This window comes from Temnothorax nylanderi, unplaced genomic scaffold, assembly GCF_030848795.1.
Source record: "Temnothorax nylanderi isolate EJ_2023f unplaced genomic scaffold, tnyl_v1.0 TNYL_tig0046_pilon, whole genome shotgun sequence".
NCBI lineage: Eukaryota > Metazoa > Arthropoda > Insecta > Hymenoptera > Formicidae > Temnothorax > Temnothorax nylanderi.
The window spans coordinates 958,169-983,459 of record NW_027249108.1 but is presented as its reverse complement, the minus strand read 5'-3'; the positions used below and the strand labels follow the sequence as shown (position 1 = coordinate 983,459).

The following is a 25,291-nucleotide window of genomic DNA, read 5'->3' as shown; positions in this document are numbered from 1 at the left end:
GTGACTGCATACCTACTATTTGTATAATGAACGCAGAAGACAGAATGTCTGGTCTGCACGATTTACCTAATAGGCAAAAACTCATCGACTCGCTTTTAATATACCAGCCCAACGACTTTTAAACGTGAAACATAAATAACATGCGATTTCATTTACCGTTATACATGTTGTACAATATACATGGATATATATATGTACGAACGATAATTGTGTCACGGTGATACAATAATTCTCGATTGTGTGCGTTTCTATACCCGCTAAAGTCGCGGGTATATTTTCACAATGACGCACGAATTTATCGGCGAGAGACGAGGGGAAAGTTCTTAATGCATCCGAGGCAATGATTCATACGATAGAGGCGTGTTTCCCCAAGACTCTGGACACCGCTATTGTTTTAGCTCGTCGGCTCTTTCCAAACCTACCAGAAATTCCAGATAAGGATCGTCGCGATGAACGAATCGTCCTTATTATTCTACGATAGCACAGGAACGCGCTAAGTAAATTTATCGCGTCCGATCGTTTATTTTGGTAACGTCTCCAAACATCTCGAGACGTCTCTAGCTAGAAGGCTTCTAACGAAGGGATTAAGGGACTACGTGCTTAACGTGCTTGCGACGCCTACTGGCGTGTCACACCCAAAAAGTACAATATAGATCTCGCAGCCGGTGCTAAAAACGTACGGGAAAAAACATTTCGGCGTGAAAACGTTCGACGATTCGCGACTCTCTCGACGTCGGCGATCGCGACGGGACCCCATACACGCCCCGTTCTCCCCTACCCTTCGATTATTCATAGGAACAATTACACGGTCGCGTCATCAAGATCGGACGGCGTCTCGCGGTATCGCTCCGCGCGATTTGTAATTACGGAGCGCGTGCATCCAGCGCGTATGTACGCCGGGATCGATCGCGCGCGGTTGGAAACCGCCGCGAAATCGGGTATTTTCCAATTTTTAGGTTATAGCACGCGGTGACCGGCAGAGAGGCGACGGAGAAGTGGTGCGGACGCCGAAAAGGAGATACGAGGAAACGGGACTACTTCGCCGTGGCGAAGCAGAGCGACCGTGCCTTGCGCGCGCGACAGGACGCGACGCGACGCAGCGCGTCACCTGCCGGGCTGCGCGCGCAACCAGCACGACGCGAACGAACGTGGCAAATGGCGGCGGGGGCAGGCGGCGCGCGATTGGCCGTCCGGCAGGGGCGCGCGGTTGCTAAGCAACGGCAACACCGCGCGCGCGTTACCGGCCGGCGCGCGGCGCGGCGTAGCCGGCACACGAACGAAGAGAGAGAGAGAGAGAGAGAGAGAGAGAGAGAGAGAGAGAGAGAGAGAGAGAGAGAAAAGAGAGAACAAGAGAGAGTGAGTGGCTTTCGCACAGTGGCGCAGAATTTCGCACAGAACGACGTTGGCTTTCGTGGAGCGCGTACGCGGCGGATTGTAAACGTTGTACCGTACGAAGCCGAGTGGACCGACTCACACGAACGGGCGCGCTTTCTCTCCCTCCTTTCTCTCTTTCTCTCTCTATCTTTCTCTTTCTCTATCCTTCTCTCTCTCTCTCTCTCTCTCTCTCTCTCTCTCTCTCTCTCTCTCTCTCTCTCTCCCTCGCCCTGTCTTCTCCGTCTGTCGCGATCGCGGACGGTACGACGCACGCTCCCTTTCTTGACGTATCCCCGCCTCGCGGCCGCCGGCCGCCGGAGATCCTCAGTATCCTCACGTCCTCACATCAGTCCTCAGTCTCGCGGTAAAGGACGTCGCGCGAGCTTCAGAGTTGCAGGGCGTCTGATAGGAAGAGGACACGCACAACACATATATAACGCGTAAAGATGGCAGAGGACAAGAACGAGACCAGCCCCGGCGCCGAGGGCGAGAAGCCGCCGCAGGAGACGGCGGCGGCGGCGGCGTCGCCGCCGGCCAAGGAAGAGCCGACGAAGGAGCGCAAGGAGGACGAGAAGAAGGTCGAGGAGAATGGCGAGGGCGAGAAGCCGAAGGAGAACGGCGAGGAGAAGACCACGCCGGAGCCGAAGGATATGCGGGCGATCGTGCTCAACGGTTTCGGCGGCCTCAAGAGTGTCAAGGCCCTGAGGAAGCCGGAGCCCGCCCTCGGCGAGGGAGAGGTCCTCATCCGCGTCAAAGCCTGGTGAGTTCTCTTTCTCTTCTCTCTCCCTCCCTCCCCCTCTCTCTCTCTCTCTCTCTCTCTCTCTCTCTCTCTCTCTCTCTCTCTCTCTCTCTCTCTCTCTCTCTCGCGTTCGTCCTTCCGCCCTTTCTCCAGAGCCACGGTCCATATTCCCTTCACGCACGCTTCAGCGCTGCACCGTGCCGTTAGATGGAACGCCGATAGAAGCCATATTTTCCCCATTAAACCACTGGAGCGCGTCTCGAACTCGCGCAGTTTGACCGGCGAAATATATCTGCCTGCCTGCCTGTCTGTACGTGAACGAGCGAGCGAGCCATTGTCCGTGTGCCATTACGCTTTCGACGTTCTGAAATTCCCCGAGAGAGAACTCTCGCCGATTCGGTCGATTGATAATCCGCCGTTCTCCGTCTCGCGTAACGAGTCTGGATTTTCGAGTCGCGCGAAATCGATACGCGCGGCAAATTTTCGTCTCTCTCGTGTTTTTTCGTCAAATCCCCCGTTCTCCCCGAACGAACAGGAGATTCGAGAGCGGAAGGTCACGTTTGGAGCGAGAGATGCGAGCGGGGCGCCCATATGGACCTCTCGTCCCTTTGTCACGAAAATACGCGGCAGGGTGCGGCAGCGCGGCTCGACTTTTCGGATGCCCGTCCGTGTAAGTAACGCACGTTTCGCCGCGCTCGTCGTCCGCTGCGTCGTCGTCGTCCCGCAAAGACGCGAGGGGGAAGGACGTCAAAAGAACCAGATAACTTCCTCTCTTTTGTCGCGCGAGTCGCGGCGTCGGCGTCGTCGCGTCGGTGTAAATTTTCCAGATTGTTCGACCCCCCCTCGCTCCGGCTTTCCCACGATAAATTACACGAAAACTCTGGTGACTGCGTTACCCGGGCGCGATATGCGGGTCGGTAGAAGCCGGCGACTAGATAATTACGGTCCTAATCGTCTAAATGGAGCGGAATTGAGAAACATGAATGTGTAAAAGCCTGGCTATCCACGCCTCATTACTGTCGTACGTGAAACTTTTATCAACGCCCAACAGCCCAACTGATTCGTTCGTTTTTTTCTTTTTCCTCTCGCAGGGCAACGTCGCTTCGGGCATCGATCGCTCGAGGGACGCGCTAAATAGTCGAAAAATACGCTTGAGTGACACTTGATACCCGTTTAACAACAATACAGAGCGCAGGGGGCGTGACAAAAAGCACACCCGAATAACGATTCAATGCAACGGCCTCATGTTGCGTTCTCATATTAGAATTTATCGATGCACTTCGCCGTCCCGTTTCGCCACGCACGCGACTGTCGATCGACGCTCGATCGTCAATGATCGATTAATCAATTTCCGAAACGCGGGCGTTGCCGCGTGAATTCATGAATCACGACGCCCTCGATCGGATATTTATTACGTTGCGTGCGAGAAGATGCCGGCTTGATTTTTCAATTATAAAAAGAGAAGAGGGGGAGAGAGCTATATATATATATATATATATATATATATATATATATTTGACCCTGGTGTACGTATGCATCATATCCTGAAAGAGCCGGCTTTATCTCGCGCGGCCAGGGCCAGTCGCGATGATGATGGTGCACGGGGGAGAGATGGCGAACACATCGGATTCGCCAAAGGCTGATGGCGCGCGGACCTTTTCACGCGTGAGTCACGTTTTATAAAAGCTATTGGGATTGATGAGAAAATAGCCCCCATAGAAAGATATCACGCTGCCAATGCCGGCGAATAAATTTGTCTGCCCCGCTGCAGACACGTTCGTTAAGCTGCGAGCACCCCCGTCGTCCTCGTCGTCGTCCGTCGTCGCTCGCGCGCGCGCGCGCGCGCGGCGCGACAGAACTAAATAAAGTGCCGTTTAGTTGTCGTTTCGATAAAAAACGCCGATAACTCGTATCTTTTCCCCTCTTACGTCACGCGACCGTCTTTCGAAAACTCGAGCGACTCCTTCTAGAAGCACTAATGATCCTCTCGAAGACGCAAATTCACTCCAGCTCCCAAGAAGCATAAGTTTATAGGAGAAGGGGAATTTATAGGCTTTCGTTACGTGATTTAATTACGTGGACAATGTTTACAACGGAGCGCAATCGCTCCGTTGCTTTTTTTGATTTATCCTTGCCGAGGCATTCTTCCATTTTAGTCCGTGCGTGCGTTCACGCGCCTCGCATGTGAGCGTGAGTTCCATTTGGGCGTATACACGCGCCCTTTGTGGTGAAAGGGTTATTCGTCGCAGGAAATGTCGAATTTAAGATGTCGTGTCCGACAGTGGAAGCAATATTAAAAGCCGCGTATCGTTACAGGGACATTTAGATCAATACTTTTCTTTTAGCAACTGTATATTTGCGAACTAGTATTTTTTTTTATTTTGTCGTGCGGAAGGTTCGATACTTTTCTATTGTTGTAAAGTCCCAGTAAAAAAAAATGCGGTCGCTCAGCGAAAGTAAGTTTCTCGGAAATTTTTGACGGAAATTTAATTTATCGTCTGATTGCCTTCCAAAATAATCACCAACAAAACTTGTAAAACTGGAATTTAAATTCTATAGATTTTCTTATCCGTCATTCTTCAACATTGAAATTTTATTATGAGCGACCGCACTCGCGGGTACTTTCCCGTATTCTACGTATCTCGTTCTTGATTACTCATGCTGAATCTATTCGCCGAAGGAAATGGGCGATTACTCCTGAATAAAACAGTCCTTCCGCTCGTGTCTACAGTGAGGCAGCATAAAGTCCAATGAACCACCTTATTTCATGTATAATAGATATCCTCGACGAAAGAAAGCGAGCTCGAAGGCGACTCTCTTCTGGATACGCCTCCACGAGAGTTTTAAACTCAAGCGGTCCGGAGAACCCGATAACGTATTCTCGTTTGCACGGTCGTTTCCTTTTCTAACGGAGGAAGAGAAGCGAGGACGTATATATAAACATTTGTGTCACATTTCGGAGCGGAGTTCACCCACGGCTATTCTGTAATCTGTTTTTACATTCCGCGGAGTACACCCTTCTTTCTCTCTTCGAGGCGACCATCGTAAGAAATTGGAAGCGACGGGGGGAAAAAAAGGCGTGCGCGCGATGAAAGGCGAGTGTTGGAAACGCCTTAAAGCTGCGGGAGGAGAAAGCGCGGGGGTGAAGAGGAGAGAGAGAGAGAGAGAGAGGCACGCACGCGGATCGCGGTGGCGTATCGCGCCCGTCCGCTGAATGGTATCCGTTCAGAGTTTCCCATAACGCGATATTAAGACCTCATTAGCATGATAAACTCGACGGGACAGATTACAATGGCGCCTTTCATCGAGCAGCGCTTCCACGAAAAAACGCGAGTGTGCGAGAGCTTTCGCCCGCATAAATTTTAAATACGCCGGGAATTTTACGTACGTGGCGTATACGCGCGTGTCTACCTACGCGCCGATCATCGCGCGCTGTTTGCGCGTAGACAGCATTCACAGCATCACGCGGACCTCAGAGCTATTTATCCGCGCAACCGTGTACCAGCTGCGCTGATAAGGCGCGAGAAAGAATTATCCGCGGCTTTCAATCGCCACGGGGATTTCGAGTCGGAACTTTTGCAAGTCCTGGACTACTTACTGGTCGTCAAATCTTTGGGGGTCTTTTTGGATTCGCGAGTCGTTAGAACCTCGAGTTTTTATCTAGATTTTGTAATCTTCAGGAACTTTAATTCTTACGTTCCGATTCCACTAAGACCTTTAACTCTTCGTATTTTTGGCCTCTACGACTTATCTCGTGTCCATTTTTACACCAATGCAGATCAACATTGATCTTGCTTTATCTTACTTTTTATCTTTTTCTAATTCTTAGAACTAGAAAACGATAAAACGTAAGTTAAACCAAGATTAAAGTTAATCTGCATTGGTGGAAATGTACATCAGTAGCGTTACGATATGTCACACGCGGAATAATCGCAAAGTGCATAAGTACCCGCTGCAACTGTCGACGTCGAGCCGAGTCCTGAAGTGGATGCGCTTTTATGGATATCGTTGACAATCTGTTCGACGATCGTGACGATGAGGTTTAAGAAATCTTGAAATTGTTATCCCGAATAATAATGTGTAATGTTATGCCTCTCCAATAATTCTTTTTCTCAGAAATGATTTTCTAGGCACGATTAAATTAGGGACAAATCAAAGCGTGACTCGGAGCTTTTCGGCTATACGAACGATTACGTCGATTTCTGTGCGCACGCATTTACGTTGACATCCGCGTGCGTGACGGGGCGGCGCGGCGCGGGGTAGAAGGGAGGAAGGGTGGAGAAGCGAGGTGTAGAGGGTGTAGGAAATACGGGTGTGGTTCGATCAATACGGACATCCCATAGATCTATCGGGTGCGTACGTACCGTCGGGCGAATCACACGGAAAATTATTACTTGTGTAACATAAATCATTATTATGCACGAAACGAGAGAGATGTTTCGCCCGAAACTTTGAAAATAAACTGCGCGTGCCCGTTATCGTTTTTTATCTCGACGCAGCCGCACAACACGATTAACCAGTTTCTGTTTTCGATTTCTTTGCGCGCTTTAAACGTTGAAACGCCGGCGTGATATCAGTTGCGAGAAACCTTCTGATAAAGAGAGATGCCCACATATTTTTTACATCGATTTTTGGAAGGTGTCGTAGACGTCGTTGTAAACTCGTCCGATTTTCGCGTTTTTCCGCGCGCGCGCCGTGCAGGTTCCTCCTGTGTAGCGAGATGCATATGTCACAAGGATCTTTTTTTTTTTGTTGTAAAATCCATAGAAAATTCACAAAAAACCGGGATATTGTGGAAAGAATATAAATATAATTTATAATATATTTATAAATATAAATTAATAAAAATCTAAACTCACAATTTCACTGACAGAACCTATAGGATTTTGCAGAATCACTGAAATCTCCTAATAAGATCGTATAATTTTTATTCATTTTACAATATCCCGGTTTTTGTGGATTGTCTAGGGATTTTTGGAAAAAAACGAATTACGCAAAATCCCTGCGACATAGATATCTAACGATCGCATTTTCCGCTCGCGTATTTCATATTTGCTAACGTGGCGCGTGCGATTTCGCGGAGGAAATGGACAACAAAAAGGCGCGTACCATCTAGGGAGGTCGCGCCGCGATTGCTTGTTGACATTCGACAGAGCGAATCTTAAAATAAATATGCAAAAGCAGCCGCCACCGCAGTTTACCCGTGACGGAATTTTTCATCGCACGCGATACGGCGTCGCCGATGCATCATACGATTCACGTATAGGTATATCGCTGGCGCGGCAAAGCGGAGAAGCCGATCGGCTAATCGTCTCGTCTTGGGTTATCGTCTTGATTACAAAGTATTTTCCGTTCCTTTCCAGTCAATAAGCGTAATCAACGTGATGCGTCATTTTTGGCGTCTGTATATGAATCGCCGATATATTAGATTCGTTGAGCGCTGCATCACCGTGGCGGATCGGATTCGACATTTTCTTTTGTATCGTGTACAAAGAGACGGTTATTTTTTATCCGCGGCCTAACGCGATTTATATTATACTCAATCGGAAGACCAAGGAGTCGGTTAACGACGCCGATGGATGTTATACGCGATGCTTATCGAATTGCGAATGCGAAGATTCACGTGACTTTAGATATCGCACTGTTAAATATTAGAGGATGAAATTAAACCAATACCTTGAGTTAAATAGCATTTAACTCATTGTGATTTTTAACTACCATGTGTTTCGAAATTTATTATTTTAACGCAAAACAGTATTATTTTAGCTCCACTGGTTTAGTTAAATTAACATTGTTTTAATGAAATTAACGATATGTTGAGCAGGAGCAACGGCAACATACAGGAATGGTTGAAAATGACTCAAATTGATATAAGTTTGACATTATGAATTTAACTGCGGGATTGAGGGTCAAGTCGAATTATTTACACCGCGAGGAATTATTACGAGGCAGCGACAGTGTCGCAGAAAGAAGTGACACTTATGTCAACGTCACTGCCACGCTGAGTCACAAAAGCGATATATGACGATACGCGGTTAAATCCACAGCTGTTGTTGCCTTACTCAACTCTGTTTGTCGCATCTGGTCGCTCGTGTCGACCGCTAGGAAACTTCAGCCGTATACATTTCTAATCTGATTCGCGCGTTATAATTATTAACGACATTTATCGTTTTGCAGATATGTGCCTCGTGTCGAAGTAGCTCGTATTGTATTTCCGATCCCGAGCGCTTAGCATAAACGTCAGAGGATCTAAATCGAACACGCCGCGTGTGTTAAGAACATAGCTGCATGAGATTAGATCTTCGCGTAGCGGATCACACTTTATCCTCGCGTGCGTAACTAATCCGTGCTTTAACCTCTCCTCGGCTCGGCGTATACGTCGGCTCCACGCGTACTTTTCTCACCGTTACATCCGCCTGATTGCGATCCGTTTCGCGCGAGTCACCGTCTACACAGAGTAATCCGTCGCGGTTTACACGAACACCGATAGACCGTCGTCGGTCGTCATAAAAGTGCAGCAGCCTCTCTCTCATCGGAGACGATATTAAAAAAAAAATGCGACAAAGAGAAACTTCTATATCGGTATCCCCTCGTACTTCTCCCCCTCCCCCCATTTGAAAACAATTGATAAACTCTGTCCGACGGGGTCATCTGTCGCGTGTGTGCGTACAGTAATTGGCACCGCGCATTTTTCTCCAAGTCCGCTCGCGCTCCCCGTACTTTCCGCTCCCTTAAGCCGCGCGAGCTTAACCCTTGCTGTGTTTGTTTCTGAAAGAAACGGACCGGCGCAATTGCGCGCGGCCGTTGCCGCTGAGATGCCGACGACGGAATTCCTCGGCCGGATTCTTCTCGACATTTTATCTTCGACAGTATTCGATGATATCGCGTCTCTCTCTCTTTCTCCCTCTCCCTCCTGCGTTCGTTCGCTCACTCGGTGATACAATGATAAATAATTCACCGAGCCTGGCCCGTATCGTGTCAAATTAACTCGATAACGCTGGTATCTCGATCGACGCTGACTTCATCCTCGCGTTGACTTTATTCGCTCGCAGTCGCCCATGTCTACGGGAAAGATCATCATTTTCTCTTATCCACGACGTGGCTCGCGCGCGATTTGTTTATTAACTCCCCGCCCCGTCTCGCCCTGTTTGCCGTCCGACTCTCCCACGTGGAAGATTTAGGTTAATGAAATCAGAGCCCCGGCTTATCTCGAATAATGAAGTAGCCGGCGCAGGAGAGATATTGACGTCGCCGACGTCCTGCTCGGTCGCCCCGGTCGCCTTATCCCGCCGACTGTGCGAAGTAAAATCGCGAGGCGACCGAGCGCGCGTAATATTCCGTCCGCTCTATTTATAGTCCCTTCCGTTCCCTGCATAATTCATACGCGTTCGCGTCAATTCGCGCGTGCCGGCCCTTCGTAGCCTAAATTGAGTTTAATTCGTGCCCTTTTCTTTTTTCCTCGTGCGGTGAAACGTGCTTTGCTCGCGTTTTCTTTTTTTTTTTTCAAGGTGGGAAAACGAGATACGATTTGGAAAACTTTGCGCACTTGCCATTCTTGAGATAAGGTAACGACGTCACCGACGTCGATATCAGCGTAATGACCGCGGCGCGCAAAGTCGCAAATTATCACATACCGCACGGAGCACCATGCTGTGCTCGTAATACGTACCTACATACGCCGTACAGCGTTACTTTTCCGACACGCGCGCGTAGAAAATACCGCAGCGACCGACGCGAGACGGTTCGGGGGCACTTTCACTCGTCCGGACGTCGGCTCCGATCCGGAGTCACGCGAGATTCGCGCATTTGATTTCGCCGTACGATTATGTAGACCCCGTAGGCGCCTCGGTGTCTTCCACGACGATCGATTGACGTGTATATCCGCGGAAAACGCGCGTTCCAGGTGAGAGACGGCGGCGGGTCAAAGGGCGACGGTCTCTCCTACTTAAACATCACAGTTTTTTTTCGCTCAATGGCACTTCTCTTTAACGATGTTAGTTATATACGCTATACGTGTTTGGGACCGCGTTTGGAAATAATTAACTGTTAATTAGTCGGCTGTTAAAACCGCCAAAATAGCCTTTGTATTCGCCAACTCGAATTTCTTCCTCCTCTTTGTACGATCGTCGATCGGAGACACCCTGTATACCGTGCGTGTCTCCGCGCCGGCTTTGTGCGGCTTTGTGTGTGACCCTGGGGTGCGTTGCATGTCGCCGCGGCCGTCCGGTCCGGTCCGCCCGTTCAATTGCCTCTTGCCAAGAATGGAGAAAATTATTCTCCTCAATTCGACGCAATTTAGAGGAATTAAGCGATCGCGGAGCCGCGAGAGCACTTCTTCGGCTCCGTAACTCCTGAACCTTCTCCTTGTCCTTGTACCCGCGTCCTCCCCTTTTTCGAGCGTCCGTAAGAGCGAATCGTCGAATCATGGTTACTCTGGTTCCCACGGCGAGATCCTCAGGTAAAAATCACCGGCTACCGGAGGGAACAGTAGGCCCGCATTACTCGGCAAACATTTTTCGTCCAGTTCCGTTGTAAAACTAGTCTGGTTTATCGTATCGCTTCGATGTTTCAAGTAATATTTGACCAGCTTCCCTACACATCGACCGAATAGCTTTGAACCTCAATGTCGTGAAATTAAATTAGCAAATTCCAATCTATTAACAGCCGCTCATATTGCTTTATTACGTATAATCGATCGCTTTCCTTAATTATCGCTCGTCGCTACAATATTCGCTAATTACCCGCGCGGCGGATATTATTAGCACGCTGGATACGCCGAAAGGGTTAATGACGGTACGCAGAAATGCCGCTGGCGGCCGGAACGGACCGTTTTTCTCCCGGCGCGGCGCGCGATCGCGCGTTCGTGTGCAGCTCCGGAGTCCGGCGCGCCGGAAGGAGCGGAAACGACCCTAAGTACGGCAAATTGTGAAAGTAATGGACGGCAATATGGTGTCTTACAAGGTGAATGAAAGCGTCTCGCGTTGGCGCGCGCGCGCGATCGGCGCTAAATCACCGCGCGTTATCTACAGTTAACTGCGACGACAGCGCGACGCGTCGCGACCAGAATTTCATTACGCCACATCAGGCTCCGCTGCCGTCCGCCGCTGTTGTTTTATCTTTGTGGGACGGAATTTGTTTTCGCCCGCAGTTGCGTCCGCGCTTTATTACGTTTAACTGTCGCATTTGCGCTCAACGAGTTTGTATTAGCGACTGATAGAACGATGGGTGGTCGCGGCGGAATGGTTAAAAGCTCGCCTCGTCGAGCGTTCGACGAGCTTATTATGTACGCCGCGAAATATCGATGTTAGAATTTCCATGGAAATTCTACGCAAAAGCTCTACATAGAACGTCGATACGCGTGACGGGCTGTCACACACTTTATTTACATATATATGTATATAAAATTTTATACAATTTTCCGATTCTCTCGCGCCATCATTCCTTTCCCTAAAATTTTCAAGGTCCTCGATCTAGGTGATAATACGTGCAATTGTGAATGCACGATGCTACAATTGCACACAAGACATTGGATTGCGCGGACTGAAACCATATGTTGCAACGCGAAGAGCCCAGAAAGGAGTTCCGCGTAATTTTCTATCGCTGCGTTTTACTGCAGAGAGGCTCGCTACATTAATCGCGACCGCGACGACCCTCGTACCGGCGCGCGCGGCTCAGCGCGACTCCGAGTACTTACTTTTTACGGTCACTTAAAATTGCTAATTTTAGAAACGATGGATTTTTCCGCCACGCCCTGCGCGCACGCGGTGCGGGGGAATAAGTCGCGCCGCGCGACAGCGCGCGAGTACCCCGCGCGTCGGCGGACGGGATTTAATAGAATCGACTTAATCCAATGCGGCGCGTTTCGAATTGACGTTTCGCGGACGCCCGTACCTGTCAATAAGCCGCGGAGCAGAATCATTGTGCGCTGTACTTCGGACTCGTTTCGCTTCAATTCGTCCTTCGGCGAAGGGGATCGCGGAACCGTCCACGGTTATCCGGCGCAGCCCCGGCAAACGATACCGTAAGTCGCGCGTGTTTCCCACATATAAATCCCCCTCTGTCTCGCCCGTTACGTTATTGGACACGCGGGTAAATGCGCGCTTCTCGATCCGCGCGATTGCGTACCAATACATTAGACGTATAATCCCCGTAAACTCGTTACTTGCGTCTGCGACGACTGCGACGTGCGATTACACGAGTTCCACGTTTCGTTTCGACGTTTCTTGTTGCTTTCCGAATCCGTCATATCGATGGTGAAACGATTAAATATCGTGCATCGTCAGCGACAGCCCCCCCGTGAAAGGGGGGGTTCGAAAAGGGCACAATGTGCGGCTCCGCAGTCGTCGTCACGTGAATCGTGACGGAATTCTGTTCCCCGCGGTGTATCGTTCCACGACCGCAAACTTCTTTCGCTGTGTTATCGGCGAAACGCGTGCTATCGTGCAGCGCAGGCACCAGCTGCAACGCGTCTATATAGTACGGTAAACCCGCGGGAGGCTGAAACTATACCTCTTGGCCGCGAATGATTCATTCTCTCTTCGTCCGTCAACAGAAATATCGTCAACTCGTTCTGCTTCCTTTTTCTCATTTTTTATTTAGATGCAACGTGACAAATAGGTAGTACGCGCGCACTCGCGCACACGCGTGAAAAGAGGAAAGAGCGTTTAGCGAGATAGAAAAAGTGATAATGCGTAAGCGATAAGCGGCCGCGCATGAGCATTTCTGATACGTTCGCCAACCTTGAACGAGATTTCATCGAGTACGCGGTGATTCATCACGTGGTGCTCGGTGCTCCAGGAAATTACGTGGTGTATCGCGTGTAAATTGATAACAATTTACGACATATCTCGCGCGAGGCGCCGTGCAACCGTCGGTGCAACCCGTCGAAAACAAAAGTATTCGCACTCTCAAGCTGATCGTTCCGACAGCAGCGACTTTGCTCGAAATAAATAAAACGACCGAATGGAATAAATATATACGTAATATTTCTAACGCTTCTTCTTTGCTGTGTATTCCTAATTTATCAGATTTTCGTTATTACGTTTTATTTCATTATACCTCAGTCGTTTTACCGGCTGTATTGACAATTTTCCCCGTTACCACTCTACCAAGCAATTTAAATTTTCTGGCCTTGCACCGCAATCGTGTGCAAGACCGCGGGATGGATACGTCGACACGCGAATTGCCGTTTATCCGACAATTTTCGGCGAAATTCGTTGGCGATTTCCGTCGAAATGCCGTCGAACTTTTCGCCGGGGGGCGCCGATGGTAAATATTTCCCGATGCCGATGAGTAACGACCGCGACGGACGTCGCGGGCGAGTTGCGTGCGACGCCAGGCATCGGTCTAGGCGTCGTGGCGCCTTCGTACCCCCCTCCCCCCCCCATGTCAGTCCGAGCCGTTAGGCACCGGCGAAGGTAAACTACACGTGCGTTTTACGCGCGGAGCTCCTCGTTGCCATGTGAGACGGTATCCATTTCAGCCCTTTTCCAAGCGCGAGCATACTGTATGATTCTACAGTATAGTATTCTACGTGGTAAACATGTAGGATTTTACGGTCAAATCCTCCCGGGACTTATCCGCGTCCCGCTGAAAACGAGCACGCCCGTTCGTCCCGCGGGACTGAAATCGTAACGAAATCCTTGGCCTACGACAGCGACGTCGGGATAGTAATTTTCGAAGAACCAGCATCGTCCGTCGCGTCACGTTAGTGACGTTAACGATGGCTATTACCCTAATGGTAACAAATGATACTATACGAATGTTGGGGTCCAGAACAGATTAACTGGTTTTGGTTACAGCAATTTTCGATGATTTATCCCTACTTTGTGGCTTGAAATGAGATTTTTTTGATTGGACGGATCCCGATAGATTATACCTGAATTGCGCGCGTTAGTCGCAATATCTAACGAAATTTCTTTCGTTCTTTTCAGCGGATTAAACTTCCAGGATTTGATGGCCAGGCAGGGCGCGATCGACTCGCCCCCGAAGACCCCGTTTATCATGGGCTCGGAGTGCGCGGGTGACATCGAGCAAGTCGGCGAGGGGGTCGAGAATTTCAAAGTAAGCACGAAACTTTTAATGAATCTGATTACGAGTGCGCCAACTTAAATTGTAAACAAGTTTGCTTCTTCAAGTTCTATGTGTATTCGGAATTTCGTTACGAGGTAAAAATAAAAACGCGATAGGTCGACTGGTGATCGCTCACTCTCTCTCTGTTCTCTTCGTATTCAAGGAAGATTAATGGCCGCGTCGTAAATGGCGTCGAATGTTATCGGTAAATAACGTATATCGAAATACGCGCGCGAGCGGAAATATAGATTTGCTCGCGTCGAAAACTTTTGCCTGCAGCCGGAAGTATAATACGTGTAACTGATCGTGAGTTGCAAGGCGCAGTCTCTTCCCAGTATATCAGCGAGGTAAAATCGCCTCCGTGGATTCGACGGAGCCCAGAGATTCGATCCGTGAACGCCTACTTGGTAATGCGCTAATTCGATTCGCTCGTACGACGGGGGGGACCTTGCCTTTTTGCGTATCGAAATAGTAGTCCTGTATCGATTTTCAGCATTGACGTCACGTTCGGTTCAACGTCGAATTATTTTGAAAGCTCTTGAAACGCGTTCCCTCGGCCGGACTACGACGAGTGCCGTAAATAAAACGAGAGGCTACTTTCCCCTCGCGGTCGTTTCGCTTATTAAACGTCTTTACGTCAGGGAAAAAAAATGAACGCCGAAGTATTTCATATCTCCGGCGCGGCGTGATAAAGCGCCAGGAAGCAGTATTAATGGTCGCTTCGTAAATAACGTCGAGTATCAAGGCGGCACACTCCCGCTATCGTATTTAACGTTATTCGCGTTACGGGGAGAATCGAGCTGGCCTCTCAAGCCCGCGGAATTTCTTCGCGGCGTGTTTTTCGCCGGCTGACGCCGTCCGCGTCGTATGGAGAAACTTGTACGCTCAGGGTGGTCTATTTTCGCGACTCGCGAAAGTCTTTTCGGGGTCAGAAGGAGGCGAGCGAGCTTCTTCGAGGCGCTTAGGGTCAGATATTCGGCCTGCCTTGTCTTGTCAAAGAGAGAAATAGAGGGGAGAGTACGCTCCTTTCGAGCACACGGGTCAGAAGTAATGTCAGCTTGCTCCTGCCTCGCCCTGCCTCGCGAGATGCTTTACAGAGGGAGGCCTAATTCGATAAAACGAGCTCGCCCCGTCTTCGCGAAGGGCGCAAAGTGGAAAATAGTTGAACCTTCTCCTTATCCGGTGACGATTCGGTAAATACGCGTGGCGGTAAATCCTGAAAATATCAGTGTATCAGAGAAAATAAGAGTACTTTGACGAATTGGTCTTTAAGCTGCTCCTCATTCTCACATCGGTCTCGATCTTCGGGATGTATCTCGGGCGTTCGCGTCTCGAATCGAAATGCTGCGATATAAATGCTCTGCGTTTTGACACGCATGTGATGTGGTTTTTCCTCTTTTTTTTAACAGGTGGGCGATAGAGTGGTCGCCCTTCCCGATCACAAAGCATGGGCGGAGCTGGTCGCCGTCCCGGCGACGTCCGTTTTCGCGCTACCGTCCGGGATGAGCTACCTCGACGCGGCCGCCATCACCATGAATTACACCGTGGCTTACATCCTGCTCTTCGAGCTGGCCCATCTCACGCCCGGCAAGAGCCTGCTGCTTCACAGCGCCGGCGGCGGTGTGGTAAGTCGACGGGAGAGAATCCTCCTTTTATATTTGTATTTCAACCTCGGGGGAGCGCCGGAGTAGATCGCTCCTCCTCCCCTCGTTCCTCTGAGAGACACGGGGAGGAAGAGATGATGAATTGGACTTTTTAATTACACCTCCTTGCTCACGCTCGCGTATCCTTTATCGCGACTTGAAGAACTCGATACGCTCATGGATGTATCATAATTGTTATGTTCGATTGTACGCGATGCGGTATCTCTCTTTCTTCCTTCTTTTTTATTAATTGCTTTTCTTCCCCTTTTATTGTAAGTGCATATCAATATTAAAGATAGTGTCTTTACATTCGATCGTGCGCATTCAATTTTTTAATATCCCCTCTACAGCTGTAATTATTATAAATGATTCCGCATCGTTTCAACATATACTGAGGGATTTATAAATTATTACGCGCGTTTAAATGCATGATGGCTCGAGCGTTTTAACAATATACGATATGTAAAAGCTATTCCCTTTACCTGTACTGAACGCACGATGTTATTATCTTCGCGTATATGAATTAATATATTCTATTGTGCGCGTGATTGTATTAAGTTTCATGGCACAACGCTCGGCACGATAATGATTTTGAATTTTGCAGCGGTTCATCGTTAAAGCGACAGAATGTAGACGGGCGGAAGCGCCTTTAGCGTGCAAAAATTCTAAAATGCTGAGCCGACAATAACGCGGGTCTGCCGAAGGGGCGCTTTTGCGAGTTTAGACAGCTTTATCGCGGTATCACGTGTATGAGCGAGTTAACGTCTCGCGCAAAGATGTTCCGCTCGTAAACGCGAACGGCCGGCGTCTTCGAGGCGTGTATACGTTACTCGGAACAGTACAAATCCGATAAGTAGCGGCGTTACGACCGCTGCATCTAAATAGCTGAGAAGCGAGCGTCATTAACATTATTGCTTATACATTGCCTAGAACCGTTTTACGGGAGGAGCAGGCGTATATCTGTGTGCGAGAGAGAGAGACGCGGCGCTCGTACGTTTTTCCTTAAATTCATTACGCTTCGTTTTAGAACGAAGATAACGGAGACTCGACGATTACGAACGTCAATTGACCGTAAGGGATTGTCGGGGAGTGGTACCTAAACAAGATTTTATACGATAAATATTTGTGCGCTTCTTCCTCTGCCGAGGATACCGAAATAAAATTCTCCTCCCCCGCGGGTTACTGAAATAAAATTTGCCGAGCTTCGTTTACTCACCCGTGGAGATCAGTTTAAATCCTACGCCCACGACTTGTTGAGCACCTCGCGGGGTGCGAATGAAATACAAAATTTTATGAAAGCGACGTATAGTTGGATGGCAGTCGTTGGCACAGGTCGACAACGGCGACGGGGGGGATCGAGAAGGTTAAAGTACCAAGGGGTATTTCCGGGTTCTTTGGCCACGCGGGGTGGTTTCTCTCTTCTCCTCTCTCTTTCTCTCTCTCTTTCTCTCTCTTTCTCTTTCTCTTTCTCTTTCTCTTTCTCTGTCTCTGTCTTTTTCTCTTCTCGTCTCAACGACGAAAGGAGAAGGAGTAGCGGAAGAAGGAGATAAGAGAAGATGGTAGAACCGTCGGGATCAATACGACTCAACAGGTTACACCCGAAGCCAACGGCAAGCCACCCCCGCTAACCGCCTTCCGTCCCCTACGACCCCCGACGCGACGGTTGAGACGAAAGGCGAAATCTACCGGGGAATGCCGGTGTGCGGATCGCACCGGGGTATGAGGGTTGCCAGGCAACCTTTCGCTCTCTCATCGACCACCGTCATGGACCGCACCCGTCTGAGACCATACCACCACCGCCGCTACCATCACTATCACCGGCACGTTACTACCACGTGGCGCGGCCTTAAGCTGCTTTCACACCGGGGTCGCGGCGTGCCACGTGTACGCCCGACGACCTGATCGGTACAACGTTCTCTTTCCCCTTTTCCCCCCTCCATCTCCCGCGGCTAACGATATTTTATAGAAGGGCTTAATTACAGCCGACTTCCGCAGCGACTTCCGATACTCCCTGCTTCGAATAAAAACGTTCTTGAAATTAAATGAACGAGAAACGGACTTAGGGAGATATATATATTTCTTACGTCATTGTAAAGAACACACAACTTGTGTTCTTTAGATCGCTCGGATTTGCACACCAAATTAAATAATTGTCATTGGGCATTTAACAACTTCCTCGCAGCATTTATTTCTTTTTATGACACGTAGACAATGTGTGTGTAGTCGAGAAGTATGTACGTGATTGATGAGCTTTTCCTCGCCTCTTCAGTTTCAGTTTGAAGAAAGAATCAATTAAGCGACGATTAAGCGCCGTTTCTGAAATCGATCCGACCGTTCGTTTATTTTATGCTATAAATAGCCATTGAGTGGCAATCCTCTGCCATTCTCTCATGAAGCGGGCGTATGGCAAACTCGGGTTCTCGCTGCCTTGTGTATAACACATTCCCGCACCTCGCGCGGCGTGTTGGACGCGTCTGTCTCGACCGAGGGACACATGAAAGCCCTTCCGAATACCGGGATAACACTCAGACGTTGTTCATAGAGGAAAGACGACCGAGCGGAAGAGATATGACGCGATCCGTCTGAGAGACTCGTCGAGAGAGGGAAAGTCCTCCGACGTGATCAGAAAGCGGTGTATTTTTCACGAACCGAGTGTGGTCTCTCTCCCGGAGCTTTACCGTCGTATACGTGACCAGCTTTTCTCGCGGCTAATACGCGAGAAATCGCGGCACGGGAGTGCCTGCTTTTCACGCGGCCGCGTTTTTCTTGCGGCTCCTCATTGTCGTCGTTGAGCATGAATTATCGCGTCTCTACGTACACGCGGCTCTCGTTCTCCTCGATGCCTCGACGGACGAGGGTGCGAGAAGAGGAAGGCGCGAACGAGGAGCGATGGACGACATTGTTCTTCGAGTCCGCGGATCGGTTAATATTAATTAAGTCATTGTCTCTACGCGCGAGAAGAAGGCTTCTCGGCTCGTGAAGTGTCGCTGATGAAGATGTAACGTCGCTATAAAGCATCTCACGGAGATCTCGCGCACTTATTTAACGTCCCGTATGCATTTTATGCAATGTAACAACTTTTAGATTAATAAATACGATAATGACGAAACGACGGAGATCTTTGAGAGGACGAGATATAATTATTGAAGAGCTGAAATATACTTTTCATGATTATTTAAGGATTCGTAAATGGTCTGTTCCGTCTTTGTCTCTTTCGCTCTCGCTCTCCCTTCCTGCTCGTCTCCTTTTTTTCTCTCATTTATGCGCTTCTTCGAGCCCGGAGCGTTCCGGCTCGGCATCGGCTCGGTCGCCGGGTATCGAATTCTCGGCAAGGGGCGGAGAGAAATGGAAAGCAGCGAGCGCGATTCTCGGAAATAATGTATGCCGCTTCTGTTGAAAATCTCGAGCGGTTGTGCACGCGGCCGTTCTTTTTTCTCCTCTCTCTTAATCCCGTCTCATCCTTTCTCAAGGCGTAGCGTTACGAGTAGCGGCCCGACCGATGCCGCCCGTCCAATTCGGCGGGTAACTGGATTTTCTCGGCAAAAAAGTAGCGTGCGTTGCGAAAAGGGAGGAAGACTAGGGGGAAGGAGGTGGCGATGAAGTATATGTTCTCGCGTATTTTCTAGCGAAGCTTCGGAAAAAGCTTCGGAAAAATGTGAGAATGTCCGTACTGTCTCTCCACGTAGCTTCGACTGACTCTCGATCTTCGCTAAATTGATCTCGACCGTATCGATAAAGAGAAATATTATTTTCCATCCGATTTAGGGTCAAGCGGTGGTGCAGCTCGCGAAAACCGTGAAGGACGTCACCATCTTCGGAGTGTGCAGCAAATCCAAGCATGAGGCACTCAAAAACGCAGGGACTATCGACCATCTTCTGGAACGCGGCGCGGACTACAGCAACGAAGTCAGAAAGTATGTGAGCCATGTGGCGCAAATAATGAATTTTTTTTTGTTCTCTTCCCGTCGAGGGTACAGTCAATATCGAATAAGGAAATTCCGTACATTTTTCATACGTGTCTCCACTTGTTTAGAATCTCCCCGGAAGGCGTAGACATCGTCTTAGATTGCTTATGCGGCGAAGAATGTAACAAGGGCTACGCCCTCTTGAAGCCAATGGGCAAGTACATTCTTTATGGATCCAGCAACGTCGTCACCGGGGAAACTAAGAGCTTCTTTTCCGCAGCGCGATCAGTACGTAACTTAGCATTGTGGATTAACTCGATCTATTCATATCTCACTGGGATTTATTCGAACAAAAGTATTTTATATCTCAATAAAGTATTATGTATCTTTTAATGCTTCACTGTAAGATTTTGTAAACTTTTATATTCTTTCTCTCGAATTATTTTATTCTCTGAAGATTTTCTTTCGGGTATTATTCTTTGTCTAGGATTATATTTCTGTCATCTTCACGCACGTTTTATTATCTGTTGTTTAGTGGTGGCAAGTCGATAAAGTATCGCCCATAAAGCTGTTCGACGAAAACAAAACATTGTCTGGATTGAATCTACGCCACTTGATGTACCAGCACGGTAGTCACGCGTTCGTTCGACGGGCGGTGAATCAAGTGTACACGCTGTGGAGCGAGGGCAAGATCAAGCCAGTAGTGGATTCAACATGGGCGCTGGAGGATGTGCCCGAGGCTATGCAAAAAATGCACGATCGCAAGAACATCGGTAAGATCGTGCTGGATCCGAGTCTGGAGCCGAAGCCCAAACCAGCTACGCCGGCTAAGGGCAAAGCGAAAGACAAGAAGGCCGCGAATCAGGAGGAGAAAAAGGCGTCTAGCGTAGAGTCGGAAGAAGGGGAGAAGAAGAAGGAGCCCGAGTTGACAAACGGTACCTCAGAAGACAAATCTGATAGCGGTAAGAAAACAGAGTGTGGCAAATTTATAAGCGTAATCGCAGTAATATTACGTTATTTCGTACGGTCTGTCGAGAATCGAATGTCTGAACACTCGCTCGTACTTCCTGTTTCAGATTCGAAAGAGAAGGAATCTAGCTGAATTAGCGATAGTAACTAATCCCATAAGAACAAAGAAATGATACCCGTAAACATCAAGAATTCCCAGGAAAGTACTATTGCTGAGAGATCCATCGCTGTTATCCGAGAGAACGATAAAATTTGACTTGAGTAATCCACGAATGGGTGGAATATTGCGTAGAATTTACATGCAGATGATCCACAATGAGAGAAATGTAATTTATATCGTATGACCTAATAATATAACGGGGGAAATGTAATCTGTCTCTTCGAGCAGATAAAACAACCTGTGGAATATAGAATTAAAGTTTCAATTTAGCGAGTAATTGGTCGCTTGCACTGTAAGCTATACACTGCTTTCTTTTTACGTCAAAACGGATGTTCCTCTCTTTACCGTATGTCATCTGCATGTATCTATTCTACACACATTTGCGCCGAGATTAAGAGTTCATGCGAATTACGAGAGAAGGAGAATCAACCAGCATATTGCATAAAGGACGAGAGAATCAACCAAATAGAAATAACAATCTTGATGCGGTCCACAGTAGTTTACAGAATATAAGAATACGTTATGTTTATTTTTTCACACCGACCAAATGGTTAATTTTGCGAGGAGTTAAGTAAACAACTGTTGGATACCGGATAGTTATTAAGCAGCTTAGCTCTTTTTTTTATTAGCGTTATTGTCATCATTTTAGGAAATGGTAACAGCATTTCCGTACTTATCAAACAACCATGAAGATGACGTAACAGAAACGCAGTTCAATAAGCAGTTCAATAATTGTATGTTGTCCAACAGCTACCTACTTGGCTCTGTCTATTTGTATCGAATACTATCGCTGCTATTATGATATATACTAACAATCTCTTACATTAATATAATATTACCTCTATTTGTAATTTAATGGGATAAAATAACATATTGCGCTAGAGTTTCCGTGGAAAAAAGCTAAACGCGGGGCTGCATTACTTTCGTATGTAAATTTTATGTATTAAAGATGTTTTTACGCCACCTTATTATTCATCGTGATGCTTTTGTCACGATGAAATATCCTTTTAAATTTTAACGATATAGTCATGAAAGTCAAGAGTAATATTTAGCATTATATATTATGGGGCATTTCGCTGGAATTTAGATATTCTTTTTTCATACTCTTTCATATTCCGTAGTTTTTATGTAAAATTAATTGTAGCCTTCAAGATTTTCCTACGTAAAAATTGAAAAGTAAAAAAAAATTAAAGTCTATATGTAACTGCCTGAACATTTATTGCAATCGGTATTTTTCTGTTATTGAGATTCTATCTCTTTCTTCAAATTATTGATATGTACTGATCTCTGCAACGATATATCAACGAGATGCTTTCAAGATATTTCGATTAAGTTTTGGAAATCCGACGTAATGCAAAACTATTTAAGGATAAATGCATTCGTTGATGTTTATCATGCGCTAAAAAGTTCGGATAGCGATCAGATTTAATATCTAATCTGAATATAAGAACTTACTGAATATATAACGTGAATTAATTAAGCGAAAATGTAATTAGACTGACTAATTATGGCTTGAAATTGTAAAAGCCTAATAGAAACATTGCTCGGCACAGAGGTGCTTTGAGAATTATCTTAGCGAATGTTGGCGTATTATTATTTCTATGTGAAAAAGAGACTTTCGAATCAGTTTTAATGAAAGAAACACCGAGCGTACGTGCCCGTACAATACGCATGTCTCGTCGTTTTTATTCAGATATACGAATCGATAATGTATTTTAAAGACTCCGAGTAACTTTTTATCGTTTAAATGAAATTTTATAAACATTTTAATGACGTTGCATCAACATATGTACATGAAGAGTAATTTAATGAATTAGTATCGTAGATTATATCGCTTTTCTTTTCTATAAGAAGGAACGACAGTCTAAAGTACGCAAAGGCCTCATTTTTTTATTATCGCATATTCGCGTGAATGCAGTTGTGTCGCTTGGACACCGAATGCGTGACTGCAGTCCGATAAGTTACGTTAAGATCCGCATTGCGGATTTTTTCCTCGACTTTCGAACCTTCGTGTTATAATTTTCCGACCGGCCGTGATATATAAATTAAATATATCGTCGGCCGTTCTGCGCGATTAAACAGTGAAGGACGCGTTACTAACGATGATCTGTCGAACGAGAAGGTTTCGTAGTAATATAAACGGAAGATATCCTCGTGAGTCTCGAGGAGATGAAGGAACGAAGAGGAGAAAGGAATAAAAGGATCTCGAGGGCGTGTCCTCGACGGAACGCGGCTCGGTGGAGGAACGCTGGCCGATGCAGAATAAAGTGTGCATATCTCTCCGGAACGTTGGAACAATTTTGATGTAGCCGATTTCGTTAGGATTTGATACTAGCTCTGTATACCGATATCTATATTATACAAATCACTATGCGAGATGAAAAAGGAAGTCACGCGGACGAGGGGGAAGGTATGGGTCGACGATATCCCGCGCGCCGATCTCGAGCGCGTCTCGGGAGTGGCGCGCGTACGCGCCAAGAATTAACTGCCGTATCGAATCTCTCGATCCAAAGGTACATAAAATACTAATCCTTACTCGTCGAGAAAAAAAAACGTATCAGTCTGAAAAAGAAAAAGACAAAAAAAAGTATGGTAAAAAAAAACTGCGAAAAACATGGTAAATGTGGCTGCATATTTTGAGACATCTTTTAAACACGTAACGATAACACACGATAATCCCACACGAGGCGTACACGAGTACACGCTCACACATAAGAATACGACCGACACCACACATACTGTATATTTTATTGTAAGGCTTTAAATGTTTCATCAAATAACTCTATTATATTATAATATATCTATATATTTGTATCGATCGTTTCCTCCTGCCCTGATTACTTTTCTTTTTTTTACTTAGGTCCGAACGTCAGAATAAGAGTCCGGGATGTGTGCGAGATGTTACACGTGGGATCGGGTGCGAGGGCTTTGAATTTAAAGCGTAGATTGGCGCGAGGGAATGCCATTTCGGGATATAATTAGTAATATTAATCAAACAGCCAAATCTTTTACATACAACTGCCGTAAGAAATTGCGTTTCCAGAGATGTTTTGCGCTCTCTTGGTTGAAGGACGACCTCGCGAATATGTTGCATGTTCAATATTTTCTGCATAGCTAGTAATATAGCTTGTGTGTTCTCAGTTCTTTCTCTCTCGACGAAAGAGAGACGAGATATTTCAGATATACTTTGCGTGATTAGCTGCCTTTGACAAAGAGCCGAGAATAAGGCCGCGAGCTCATTACGTTGACTTGTGTTGATTATTAGCGTATTTGACCGCCGTACTCTGGAAATGTTTACCTGAAGCGAAAATCTTAAAGCGGACGAAAAATCATGCGCTATCCTCCCTATATCATAGCGCTGTCTTGTAACTGCGAAACGTAATTGTAATTTTGGAAAAACGTTTTAATTAAGAGCATGAAAGCTACGTGACCGTTGCGAAAATGTTTTTATCAACCGAATTTCTATTTTATAACACACATACTTAACGTGTAACATTTTTGTGACGCACGTTTAGATCGTTCGATGAAGCCATTTTTATAGTAAATTTTATGAGCAGGACTCGAAGTTTTTTAAACCATGGGACAATCTGCGCAAATTGCCACTCTGAAATATGCGTTTGATAGTTTTAAGAATTAAAAATCATGATTTTGTGCTATCGTCACAAGAATCGTCAAGTGATATAATTCATTACTCATTCATTTACGCCAGAATGAATCTTTGAAGCCAATTGTGGCCAAAATATACATTATAAATTATCGTCGGGAGAATGACGAAGAGAAATTGTTCGCAGTTGCTGCCAAAAAAAGGGGGTTGCGTGGCGGGTAACAGTTTCCAAGCTTCGGTGACAATTTTCTGCCGTTGGAAGAATAGTTTCGCTCTCGTCTCAAGGCTACGACCATTCCGTTTGGCGCGATAGAGAGAAAGTTAAAGAAAGGAAGTTGGAGAATGTTGTGCGTCTTATTAGTTATGCGAAACCGCATCGTTGGAGAGCAGGACCTACAATTTCGCGAACGTGATACATTATGATTGTGTAAAATTGTAAAATTTATCGAGGGGTCCGGGCGAAAGCGACGCGCTTTTTTCGGCTGTGAGACTCTTGGGTCGCGACCAGCCTCGCCGAAGATGCTCACGAATGATGGGAAAGGATACCTTCGCCCGCTCCCCGTCAAGCTTGATATATAGATTGTATTTTTGGCTTATTACTGTAAGACTGACTATGTTGCTATATTAAAGATTGCTTCAAAAACAAGTAGAACTTGATTGCATCCTCTTCTTCTTAGGATTCCTCCATGTGACTCGGTGATCCATTTTCAAACATATATCGGTTGTCGTTCTCGAGAGTCTCGAGACGAGTTACAATCTCACACATACTCTCACTCACAATCTTCAATTCTACACAAAGCAGTTCTTTTATAAACTGAGGCATAC

The 25,291-nt window shown here is 47.0% G+C and overlaps 1 protein-coding gene across 1 annotated transcript; it reads left to right on the top strand.

Moving 5' to 3' along the window:
* Nucleotides 1–1,402: 1,402 nt before the first annotated feature.
* On the top strand, nt 1,403–25,112 carry LOC139772077 (synaptic vesicle membrane protein VAT-1 homolog-like). The gene is made up of 7 exons (XM_071705420.1): nt 1,403–2,134; nt 14,047–14,176; nt 15,595–15,810; nt 19,594–19,742; nt 19,862–20,021; nt 20,269–20,695; nt 20,810–25,112. The coding sequence occupies exons 1-7, from the start codon at nt 1,821–1,823 to the stop codon at nt 20,833–20,835; spliced, it is 1,422 nt and encodes a 473-aa protein (XP_071561521.1). The 5' UTR covers nt 1,403–1,820; the 3' UTR covers nt 20,836–25,112.
* The last annotated feature ends 179 nt before the right edge of the window (nt 25,113–25,291 follow it).

Coding starts and splice junctions, on each gene's coding strand:
- LOC139772077 (XM_071705420.1), top strand. CDS start 1,821: ATGGCAGAGGACAAGAACGAGACCAGCCCCGGCGCCGAGGGCGAGAAG. Junction 19,743..19,861: donor TACAGCAACGAAGTCAGAAA/GTATGTGAGCCA, acceptor CCACTTGTTTAG/AATCTCCCCGGAAGGCGTAG. Junction 20,696..20,809: donor AGAAGACAAATCTGATAGCG/GTAAGAAAACAG, acceptor TTCCTGTTTCAG/ATTCGAAAGAGAAGGAATCT.